This window comes from Haematobia irritans, chromosome 3, assembly GCF_050003625.1.
Source record: "Haematobia irritans isolate KBUSLIRL chromosome 3, ASM5000362v1, whole genome shotgun sequence".
NCBI lineage: Eukaryota > Metazoa > Arthropoda > Insecta > Diptera > Muscidae > Haematobia > Haematobia irritans.
The window spans coordinates 107275524-107289263 of record NC_134399.1 but is presented as its reverse complement, the minus strand read 5'-3'; the positions used below and the strand labels follow the sequence as shown (position 1 = coordinate 107289263).

General features: G+C 28.0%; 1 protein-coding gene across 1 annotated transcript in view; it reads right to left on the bottom strand.

Moving 5' to 3' along the window:
• Positions 1–13740, bottom strand: part of Chpf (Chondroitin polymerizing factor) — a 130329-nt gene that overhangs the window by 56390 nt on the left and 60199 nt on the right. The window contains exon 2 of the mRNA XM_075299902.1: positions 8586–9263. Coding sequence (XP_075156017.1) covers positions 8586–9263 — 678 coding nt within the window. The remainder of the gene's footprint in view (positions 1–8585; positions 9264–13740) is intronic.

The following is a 13740-nucleotide window of genomic DNA, read 5'->3' as shown; positions in this document are numbered from 1 at the left end:
AAAAAAATAATTCTTTCCTCCCAAACGAAATTTTAGACAAACAAATTTCGTTTCTCATTTGCTTTTTGCTTTAAGGAAGTTTATTTGAAACAAAAGTATATACTTTTTGTGATAAACATTTATTCTTTTCCACGATGTTTTAAAAAGAATTTCATAAAGACTAACTCAAAAAAACAATCTTTTCTGGTTAATTGCATTTCCCTCATATCTTTCTCACTTTCACGAGGTTTTTTAGTTCTTAGCACCTTTTTCTGTAATACAAACAATGTAGAAGAAATTATTCAATTTTATAAATTTATTAAATTTTACCTTTCGCCTGGACGGAGAATCGAATCGCGGACCATACAATTTGTAGGCCAACACACTATCCACTCAGCTATGTAGCTGTTATTGTCATCAATAGACAATTATCCATATAAGTTGTATTTATATAGCATAGCTTGCGGCGCCCACGAGCCGATTGAACAAACTTTATTTAACAGAAACATATATTTAGTTGGGCACCAAGGGTCCTGGGTTCGATACCTGCTTCGACCGAACACCAAAATATTGTTTTTTGTGTTTTTTTTACATATATTCCAGATATGTGCGGAAGATTCCGAAAAGATGTTCAACATTACATACTACTATATTAAATTTTTACTATGAAACTGTAAAATGTGTCTTGTTAAAGACTTAAAGTCAGAAAAGAATAGTGCTTGATATAAACGAAATGGACTGTGTTGTTGGTTCAAAAATATTTTTTTTATTGAAAAAATAAAAATTGTGTAACTAACGAAGTTTCTTGTGAAAAAGTTTAAAATTTTCGAAGAAATTCAAAAAATTCTAACAAAAAAAAACGTTTTCGGTACACTTTTTTTCTCAGTGTGTACTCACTCATTATTAACCTTTAACAAATTTCTTCAGAAACTGACAGCGAAGGAAAACCACTACATATCTGTAGTGAACTGCTGTTTAGAGAGAATTTTATAAAATCACTTTTTGACTTATTAGAGCCAGTTTCCATACTAATTAAAAATTGTCAAAACCCTAGCTAGTCATTCGCTGATACAACAATAGCTTGGGCGGACATTATAGACCACGCAAACCCGGAATAGTTTGAAGTTGCGAATGAGAGATGTAAAAAAGTTTTTAATAAATACAGTATAACAACATATTTTTTTACATAAATACAACATATTTTTTACATCCCTTGTATCTAGGAGCCAAACTAAATAAAATTAATAATGTTCATAATTTTTTTTTAATCCAAAGTTAGGTTTTCTACATTAGGTTTAAGACTTTTGCAACATACGTATTATACTGTCGTAAATGTATGTCGCAAAAGTCTCAGTTTGCGACAGGCCAACTCTGCTGTGGTATCACAATGGACTAAATAGTCAAAGTGAGTCTGAAATATTGGGCTACCTAACTGAACAACTAATGGTAAATGAATACAGCGGTTGCTTACAAAATTATTTCCGACCTACATATAAAAATCTTATGTAAAATTCATTAGTTCCGAGCCAATTTTGCACCACTTCTGGATCCGAAAAGAACAATTTCATTGCTCATTTGGCTATGCTTTTTTTGCTGGGTATTTGTAGAATTTTCACAATGACCCCTTTGAACTAATGTAAACAAAAAAAAAAAAAAAAAATAACAATACGTTTTATTTTTTCATACAAAAATATACTCCCAATATTAGTATTAAACCACCCCACAACAATAGCAGAGTACACTTTTATTAAATGGAAAACCATAAACAGTGCACTTATATCAACAATTGTAAATATATCGAGCTTTGGAATTCGTAATATAGCCCCATTTACGAAATTACATTATTTTTCGTTTGATGACCATTATCAACTCCATATGAAAACTTGTTCTATGGAAATCTCATTCGTTCGCTAGTAGTTGGGGTTCAAAGGTTTGGATAAAGTCATCAGCCATTGGCATGTCTAATTATATAGATAAACCTGTCTAATAAGTGTGGTAATAAGTCATAAAAAAACTCATATTATTTTCAAAATATTAGCTAGCTTTTCAATTTGAGTTGAATGCTGTTGTCGGTTAAATTGTGCTCATTTCAATTATTTCGGTATATGCACTCAAAAAACTTAGTTAATTTGTACTGAAAACTTGAGTATATTTTTCATTGGATAACAAAAAGGTTCCTCTTTCCACATCCTGCAGGAGGGTGGGAAGATAGCTGCCTCGCACTTTTACATCCCCATCAATTATCTTTATTGAACGAACTACTGATTCCAATTACAAAGCAAAGTCAATTTTCAATAATTCAGCTCGAGTTTCAAGAAGTCAACATGTCCAATTAAAAGGAATAACATTTTTAAATTCCAAGTACATCACTTCAATATCTTGCATTGCCCGCACAGAAAAAAATTTCACGAAAATTTTTCCAATTAAAATTTTAATTGAGTTTTAAAAAATATTCAATTAAAAATTTAATTGATTCAACAAATTTTTTAATTGAAACAAAAATCAATCACAAAAATTAATAGTATCAATTAATTTTTTAATTGGATCAATTAATTTTTTAATTGATACTATCATTTCTGTGATTGAAGACGTTTCAATTAAAAAATTAATTGGATCAATTAATTTCGTGATTGAACCAGAAAAAAATTTTTTTGTGTGCGTAGTTCATCTCTTTTTATGATTTCGAAGTTTATTTTAAATCTGATACGCTCAGAGACGTGTATTGTAAAAATGAATACAAGAAGTGTACATGTAGTAAATGGACTTAGGTGTTGTGGTCACGGATAACATATCTAATAGTTTAAATGTTAATCTTTACATTTATTTGACAACGAGAGGAGGATATATGCGGCAACATGCGTCTACCATTCCCATTCTTATTTTTATGGCAAAATTAAACGCCTAATTTAATGTCTACGTCATTGACCTTAAAATTTCAATAAATATTCACCAAGTTTCATACACACAAAAATTTTTTTTCTGATTCAATCACGAAATTAATTGATCGAATTAATTTTTTAATTGAAATGTCTTCAATCGCGAAAATGATAGTATCAATCAGAGTTTTAATTAGAAATTAAAAAATACTTGATTAAAAAAATAATTGATTTCCTTAATATGCAATTAACTTCTACTGCTCAGATCGACGACTCCATTACAGATCTAACCGATCACATTATACACTGCGTTGATGCCAGTATTCCAAAAACGGTAATGACTAACGGATATAGTAGAAAATTTTGCGATGTTTTATTATCTTTAATAAAACATCGCAATTACATTAGAAGACTATGGTTTCGCCGTAGACAATACCATCTTAAGGAAGATACGAAATTTCTTAACAGGCTTATTCAGGAACAGATTTTCCAATTCAGAAATAGCAAATGGAATGAGATGCCAAGGAATCTTACCAAGTCCTCAAATATGCTTTGGAATGTATCTAAAATTCTAAAAAGAAAGGTGAGAACTATTCCTTGTCTTAAGGAAGAAGGGATAACATATTACACGAATGCGGAGAAATCTGAATTACTGGCAAGGCAATTCCTCTCGAACCATCTTACCACTTCAAATTTTAGAATTGTCCCTGTAGAAGCGTTAGTTCAATGTTCATTTTCCACATTACGTTGGCTACGGACCAGTAATATCGGTGCATACTGTAAAGGGCATAATTAAGACTCTTCGTAACGGGAAAAGTCTGGGACTCGATGGAATCAGTAACATTGTTCTCAAAAATCTTCCTATAAAGGGGATACAGATATTAACTTTTCTGTTCACTTCTTGTTTGAAATTAGGGTATTTCCCAATAGCGTGGAAGCGTTCGAAAATAGTGGCGGTCTTGAAGCCGGGTAAGGACAGCTCTCTTCCGTCATCATATAGGCCGATATAAGTATCCTAAACTCTACCGGCTAACTTCTCGAGACAATTTTAAAGGAAATTATTGTCGACTATATACACCCTCACAAAAAATCGCTTCTGTAACATATACTCCCAAACATATTTTGCTTCAAGCATATACATTTTTGGGTATTGCCCAAACATTTATATGTTTGATCTCTTCCAATATATAATATGTTTGAAAGCATATTGGTCTAAACAATATATGTTTGGGTAGTCTAAGTTCCAAACATTTTGTATTTTTGCATCCAAATTCAATAATGTTGTCTTCCAAAAAACAATATGTTATTATGTGAACATATAATATGTTTGGAAGCATTTTGCACCCAAAAATATTATATGCTTAAAAAAAAATTCTCCCAAACAATATTGTGCTCCAAATTTTATTTATTTATTTATATATTTACAATCATAATGAATTACGAAAATAAACAGGTAATATAGGTGCTAACAACATAGGCTTTCGACCTGAATGCTCAAAATTTTGTTTCTGCCTAATTGTATATTCCCCCACATCTTTCTCACTTCCACGAGATTTTTTAGTTCTTAGCACCTTTTTCTGTAATACAAACATTGTAGAAGAAATTATTCAATTTTATGATTTTTTTTATTTTAATTTTACCTTTTGCCGGACGGGGATTTGAACAGCGGACCACACAGTTTGTAAGGATCAAAGAAGTAGCTGATCAATTGCCCAAGGAAAAATAAAATGTTAATTTTGTAATAACAAGCAACAACCACCAACTTAATTCAATATCGCTCCCTGTTAAATAGCGCTCCAAGCTACTAAACACATATATGTTTATAGGCTATTTCTAAATTAATATATGTTTGCATCCAAGCATATTATATTTACAAACATTTTATGTCCCAAACATAATATGTTCAAACATATTAACATATATGTCCCAAACATGTTATGCTAGTTTATGAACATTATATGCTTGCACTCAAAAATATTGTGTTGAAAAATTTGTGTTCCAAACATATAATGTTTATAGCCAAACATATGAAAAACAGTCTTCTTCATCCGTGTAGAGGACAATAATGTGCTTCCACCTCAACAATTCGGCTTCAGGGTGGGGCACAATACGGTACATGCCCTCGTTAGGATTAAGTACGTAGGTAAATCGACAGCTATGGTGCTACTGGATGTTAAATCTGCTTTTGACTCCGTCTGGCATGACGGCCTTGTTCACAAGCTAACATCCATTGGTACCAATCTGTCAGTAGTGAATATTATTAGAAGTTTTTTGAAGGATCGTAAGTTCAGTGTCCATTCTAGGGAATACATTATTTCAGCTGGCTGCCCCCAGGGTTCATGCTTATCACCAATTTTATATAATATATATACGAATGTCTTTCCCCCTCTAGAAGGTTATAAAGTCTCAATCTTTGCTGATGACCCTGACGTTTTAAGTTCAAAATTTCCTTGCAATAGATGCACTAGAGAGTCTACAGAGTGCCCTGGACTGTGTTCTGAATTATTTAGCAACTGGAAGATAATGATAAACTCTGCTAAATCACAATCTATTTTCTTCACAAGGAGAAGAAAATCATGTTAAGTTCAAATTTACTTGCAATAGATGCACTAGAGAGTCTACAGAGTGCCTTGGACTGTGTTCTGAATTATTTTAGCAACTGGAAGATAATGATAAACTCTGCTAAATCACAATTTATTTTCTTCACAAGGAGAAGAAAATCATGTTTTGTGCCGCAGACAATGATAACTGTTAATGCACATGAGATTGAATGGGAATCAGGTTCGTTACCTGGGTATAATTCTCGATAGAAAACTTATTTTTAACGCCCATATCTCATATCATGAACAAACTAAACTATCTAAACTACCCCTTCATTAATAGGAAGTCTGAACTGAGTATTGATAATAAGTTGATAATCTTTAAGGTCGTCTTTAGTAGTATGCTCTTCTATGCCGCTCCCGTTTGTCATGGTGCATCTGACTGCCATATCAAGCGCCTACAAGTAGCTCAGAATAAGTTACTGAAGACGATATATAAACCATATTTCTACCCTACCTCGAGTCTTCACTCTATCCACAATATTCCTTTTGTCAAAAACAAACTATGTACTATTGTCAATAAATTTGCCGACATATGCTCTTGGTCAAGGTATGATCATATAAATTCACTTTACCATTCATCGATTCCTCTATTATTCAATCGTAACCATATACAGTAGTTTTTATTTTTTTTTTATTTTGTATAAAATTTGTAAGGTTTTTTGCGCTTTTTCCTTCAATTGTTTATTCATTTATAAATTATTGATTGTAATATCAAAATATTCAAAGTTGCAAAGTCGCTAATACTAATCTCTTTAAATTTGTATATATCCTAGTATTCTATTGTACACAAGCTTATATTAATTATCAATAAATAAATAAAAAATAAAAACAAAATTCTATTAATTTTTTAATTGATTCAATTGATAATTGATGTTGAATGATGAAAACTCAATTCATTTTTTCATTAAAAACGTAACTATTTTCATTTACTTTCATAACTGACTTAGTGTTTTTAGTTTGATTAAAAACTTCATTGTTTGAAATAAATTTTTAGTTAAAAATTAAACAAATTTCGATCGCTTTTTTCTTAATTTATCTTAATTTATCAATTAATTTTTTAATTAAAAATCTTTACATTTTCAATCATTGACTTAATCAACTTAAAGTTTCTATCTTGATTAAAAAGTTATTTGTTGCAGTTGATTTATTAATTGAAAAAATTGTCAACATCAACTTTTTAACTGGAAATATTTTGTGATATTTTTTTCTGTGCATGTATATGCCTGCGGTCTTTGGTACCTTCCTGACCTACACTGGAAAAAAATAATTACTTAATATGAAATATAATGCAGCTTAAACTTTAGGACACGCAATTTACAAAATATTTTTAAAAATTCTTTAAAATAAAGAAATTTTATATAAAGCAAAGTTCATACTGATTACTTTAAAATTGTTTCCTTAAATTTAGGATAGGAATCGTTGAAATTTACATCCCTCCATTAATGTTGTATGTCTTTAAAATTTTCCTTAGAGTACAGAAAAAAATTTTGATTCAAAGAAATAATGTTTGAATTAACTGGTATATTGCAATTTTGGATTAATAAAGATAAATAATAATAAAGCTTCAAATATAGGCTAAGACTTACTGTGAGGATTTTGGATCTTTGATTTAGCTTTTTTTTTTTGAAATTAAGAAAACATTTTATGCGTGTACGGCAAATAATAGGTTGCCTGGAAACACACATTTTTTCTGATTCAATCACGAAATTAATTGGTCCAATTAATTTTTTAATTATAATGTCTTCAATCATGAAAATAATAGTACCAATCACTGTTTTGGTTTGACATACAAGAAATGCTTGATTAAAAAATTAATGGAATTTCAATTCATTTTTTAAAAATTCACACAAAAAAAAATATTACCAAAATATTTCCAATTAAAAAATTGATTGAAATTGAAAATTTTTTCAATTTATACAATTAACTTTTTAATCAAGATAGAAACATTAAGTTAATTAAGTCAATGATGTTTTTTAAATTTTTAATTCAAAAATTAATTGATACAATTAATTTTTTAATCAAACTCGGACGAATAAGTCAATTAAAAAAAGTGATGGAATTTTTTAATTTTTGACAAACAATTTATTTCAAACAATCAATTTTTTAATCAAACTAAAAACAATTGAAAAGTTAATTGAAATTTGCTAATGAAATCAAATCATTTTTTAATCAAGTATTTTTTAATGTCCAATTAAATACATGATTAATACTATCATTCTCGTGATTGAAGACATTTTAATTAACAAATTAATTGGCCTAACTTTTTGTTATTGGCCAATTTGTTAGCTTCTTTAGGAGTTTGCCACCATTCTACATCAAAAAAATGTACTAGGATCCAAAAATTGTTACCTTCTCTTAAGGAGCCAAAGATGCGGCTTCTTTAAAATAAGGAACGTTTTTAGGGACCTTTGTAGTTTTAAATCTAGAATACAAATCTCATTTATTAATAAAGCTTTTCACGTAGAAACAAATTCCAGTTTAAAAATACAAATTAAAACAGATACTTCCAAGTAAAAAATTTATATTAATTCAAAAAAAAAAAAAACTTTAAACCAAAGACACAAAATCTTGAAAATAAGGTTTAACCTATGTTTGAAGCGTTTTTATCTTAAATATAAAGACGACGATTTCTTTAACTACAAAAATGTTTTTCTTTCCTTTAAGAGGAAAATGTGCATTAGTTCAAAGACATACGACTTAAACAGGGGGACACAAATTTTGGTAATTTGGAATTAAAAAAAAAATATATTTTAAAGCAAGTATTATAAACTTTCTTTTAATTAAATTTCATTAATTTAAAGAAATTTGTCCTTAATATTATATAAATTGCGCATCCTAAAATTTAGGTTGCGTAATTTTTAATACCACGTAAATATTTTTCTCAGTGTAGATATTAGTAATAGGTACCTATTACGATTACAGGCAAAATATGATCCCAGCAATGAAAACGCATCAAATTAGTTCGACAATTTCAACAACAAGTGCATATGTATCCAAAACTGAACAAAATTTGAACACAAAACATTTGAGTATAAATATAGAACGTTTACAAATTGGTTTTTCCAATAATGTTTGTTTCCTCTCAAAAATTGTATAATCTGTGTAATATATGCAAAAATCAACTCACCTGAAAAACCTCTTGACATCCTGGCAGATTACTGGAGTACTTAACACAACGACCAATATTTATACTATGCACATTAGTAATACCATTGCGAACGCACCAATCCAAGTTATTACGCATTTTACGAATAACACTGCTACTCAAAAGTATACCAGCATTTAAATCACAATAATTCCGATCACTTAACATACGAAATTCATCATTGATGGAACCGGCTTCACCGCCAGCGGCCTCGGCGGCTCCATTCTCAGCCACTTCAGCTGCCCCATAACTCCCATAATTGCTGGCCTCGGTCTTTGCTCCCATATACAAATCGAATGTTATACTCATGTGATAGAGCATCGCTTTCAATTTACGTGCATCAACATACACATTGTCTTGAATGATTAGAAAATAGTCATAATCGTCGAGGTAATTATCGGCAATATATTTTATGACATGGAATGGTCGCAGATTCTCTCGCGTATCGGTAAATCCCACAATATTCTTGAGTTTATAGTTCGTCTTTACATTATCGGCATTGATGAAAAATTTAATTTTATTCACTAAATGAGCGGTTGTCCGATTTATCGCTGTGGCCAAAGTGTTAATGTTGTCTTGTGTGGTCATAACGCCAATGAAGATTTTCTCTCGTATCCCCAGTTCGGAAGAGTAATAACGTGGTCGGATAACATTTTTCACCTGAAAAAAAAACAACAAGAAAATTTTGGATTAAATGTCGAAATTTAAAACCAATAGAATATTGGTTAATTATTTACTACCAAGTTTAACTTGATAAATTTATCTACTTCGCGTTAGAAAGTTACTTAAAGAAAATTCAAATAGAAGTGTTCCAGCAACAGGTCTTAAGATAAATAATTAATAACTGTCCTCTGCCGATAAGACAAAATTGTGTCAATCAACTGTCGCACAGTGGTTCCTAAGTTGTAAATAATTCTGCAAGTTTTGATTGGATAAAAATATCAATACGAAATTATTGTTAAGTCAAAGTACACACAGTGGTTCCAAATCGCATTTGAATGGATATAGTTATCAACATGTACATAATTTCCAAATCCTCAATTATGTGTGTCTATGGCTAGTAGTTCCCAAGATATGGGCCGTAATTTTTTTTTTGTACAATTTTAAAAAATTGGGGTCAGTATATGGGATATATAGGAGCCGCTGTTTAAGGATTTTTTTTTGTATTCCTTGCGAAGTACTGCACAGAAAAAAATTTCACGAAAATTTTTCCAATTAAAATCTTAATTGAGTTTTAAAAAATTTTCAATTATTTAATTGAATCAACAAATTTTTTAATTGAAATAAAAATCAATCACACAAATTAATAGTATCAATTAAATTTTTAATTGGATCAATTAATTTTTTAATTGACTGTCAATTAATTTTTTAATTGATACTATCATTTCTGTGATTGAAGACATTTCAATTAAAAAATTAATTGGATCAACTAATTTCGTGATTGAATCAGAAAAATATTTTTTTGTGTGTGCGTACCCATAAAACAATGTTGTCTGTATCTATGTGCTTTAGAACAAAATGTCTAGACTTCACAAATTAAACAGAAAAAAAGTTAAACAAAAAACAATATGTCCACGGATAAAAAAAGAGTTTCACCTTTGTTAAAATTAAAAAAAAAAAAAAAAAAAAAAAAAAAACAAGTATATAATGTCGAAAGTTCGGCTAGGCCGAATCTCCACAATGTTATAAAGTTCTATTAGCGGTTGTCCGTCATCCACAATCGGTTTACATGGATTGTGATAACAGTTGCCCATGGCAAGGTATCTTAAAACTAAAATAAATTTAACAAAATTAACAAAATTTTCTATATAAATGAAATTTTTTATAGAAATAACATTTTGACAAAATTTTTTATAGAAATACAATTTTGACAAAATTTTCTATAGAAATAAAATTTTGAGAAAATTTTCTATAGAAATAACATTTTAACAAAATTTTCTATAGGAATAAAATTTTGACAAAATTTTCAATTGAAATAAAATTTTGACAAAATTTTCTATAGAAATAAAATTTTTTCTATAGAAATAAAATTTTGACAAAATTTTCTATAGAAATAAAATTTTGACAAAATTTTCTATACAAATAAAATTTTGACAAAATTTTCTATATAAATAAAATTTTGACAAAATTTTCTATAAAAATAAAATTTTAACAAAATGTTCTATAGAAATCAAATTTTGACAAAATTTTCAATAGAAATAAAATTTTGACAAAATTTTATACAAAAATAAAATTTTGAGATAATTTTTTATAGAAATAAAATTTTGACAAAATTTTCTATAGAAATAAAATTTTGACAAAATTTTCTATAGAAATGAAATTTTGACAAAATTTTCTATAGAAATAAAATTTTGACAAAATTTTCTATAGAAATAAAATTTTGACAAAATTTGTTATAGAAATAAAATTTTGACAAAATTATCTATAGAAATAAAATTTTGACAAAATTTTCCATAGACATATAATTTTGACAAAATTTTCCATAGACATATAGTTTTGACAAAATTTTCTATAGACATATAATTTTGACAAAATTTTCTATAGAAATAAAATTTTGACAAAATTTTCTATAGAAATAAAATTTTGACAAAATTTTCTATAGAAATAAAATTTTGACAAAATTTTCTATAGAAATAAAATTTTGACAAAATTTTCTATACAAATAAAATTTTGACAAAATTTTCTATATAAATAAAATTTTGACAAAATTTTCTATAAAAATAAAATTTTAACAAAATGTTCTATAGAAATCAAATTTTGACAAAATTTTCAATAGATATAAAATTTTGACAAAATTTTATACAGAAATAAAATTTTGAGATAATTTTTTATAGAAATAAAATTTTGACAAAATTTTCTATAGAAATAAAATTTTGACAAAAATTTTTATAGAAATAAAATTTTGATAAATTTTTTTATAGAAATAAAATCGGATAAATTTTGCTCCTCTAAGGGGCTCTGGAGGTCTAATCTGGGGAACGGTTTATATGGGGGCTATATATAATTATGGACCAATTTTTGCACGGTAATTAGAAACCATATACTAACACCACGTTCAAAATTTCAACCAGGGGCCAAATCACCGCAGTCGAAATCGAGTACTTCGTCATCGTATGTAATTTACGCGGATCACCGCAGTCGTTATCGAATTGTTTCTACTCGAAGTTGAACACGATAGGTAGCATGCTATCGAAAACGAAGTATGTAGTGATTTTCAAGCAGAAAAAAGGTAAACAAAAAGAAAAAAGTTGGTGAAAATGTAATTATTATTATATTTTGGCAAAATACATTTAATAAAATATAATATTACTTGCATTTAGGGAAACGGATCAAAGAAAGGAATGCTCAGTAGCCGCTTCAAAAAAACTTATTTTTTCAAGAACTCTTTTTAAATCTATGGATGTTAAAAACACTCACTTCAAAATAGAACCACTTACTCTACTTCAGGCAATGCTAAAGGACTGCTTTTGTCACCAATATTTTTCCTTATTAATGCCCCTTTGTACTCATCCTCTGAAGCCGAAGACGAGGAAAACCAAAAAACACTTGGATTCATAATATATTTTTGCACATATATTTTAACACACAAAAGCAACATAAATATCTCAGAAATATCCTAATTTGATAACAAAAAATTATTTTGAAATTCTACTCTCTTCCAGTTTCTTATTACCATATGTTTACAGCAATGTAAAAAAAAGTAGTAGACAAAATAAATTTCGATCGAATGCGGTGATCCAAAAATTTAATGCGATCGAAATGTTTCTCTATACGAAACAGAACTCGATGACGAATGCGGTGATTTGGCCCCAGATCGGATGAAATTTTCTTCTCAAGTATATACGGCCGTAGGTTCGGCCAGGCCGATTAAATACTATATACGTATTCAGTTTGACAAAATTTTCTATAGAAATAAAATTTTGACAAAAATTTTTATAGAAATAAAATTTCGACAAAAATTTTTATAGAAATAAAATTTGGACAAAATTTTCCATAGAAATAAAATTTTGACAAAATTTTGTATATACATAAAATGTTGACAAAATTTTCCATAGACATAAAATTTTGACAAAATTTTCTATAGAAATAAAATTTTGACAAAAAATTTTATAGAAATAAATTTTTGACAAAAATTTTTATAGAAATAAAATTTTGACAAAATTGTCTATAGAAATAAAATTTTGACAAAATTTTCCATAGACATATAATATTGACAAAATTTTCTACAGACATATAATTTTGACAAAATTTTCTATAGAAATAAAATTTTGACAAAATTTTCTATATAAATAAAATTTTAACACAATTTTCTATAGAAATAAAATTTTGACAAAATTTTCAATAAAATTAAATGTTGACAAAATTTTCTATAGAAATAAAATTTTGACAAAAATTTTCTATAGAAATAAAATTGTGACAAAATTTTCTATAGAAATAAAATTTTGACAAAATTTTCTATAGAAATAAAATTTTGGCAAAATTTTCTATAGAAATAAAATTTTGACAAAATTTTCTATAGAAATAAAATTTTGACAAAATTTTCTATAGATATAAACTTTTGACATAATTTTCTATAGACATAAAATTTTGACAAAATTTTCTATAGATATAAAATTTGGACAAAATTTTCTATAGACATAAAATTTTGACAAAATTTTTTATGGACATAAAATTTTGACAACATTTTCTATAGACATAAAATGTTGACAAAATTTTCTATAGAAATAAAATTTTGACAAAATTATTATAGAAATAAAATTTTGTTAAAGTTTCTATAGTAATAAAAGTTTGACAAAATTTTATTTGTATAAAATAAAATTTTGGGAGACTAGTTTTGGCTCGAATGGCAACCATGATTATGAACCCATATGGACCAATTTTTTGTATGATTGGGGATCGACTATATATAACCATAGACGGATATGGACCAATTTTTGCATGGTTGGTAGCGGCCATATACTAATACCACGTTCCAAATTTCAACCGGATCGAATGAATTTTGCTCTTCCAAGAGGCTCCGAAGGTCAAATCTGGGGATCGCTTTATATGGGGGCTATATATAATTATGGACCAATACCATCCGATCTACATCAATAACAACTACTTATGCCAAGTTTCAAGTCGATAGCTTGTTTCG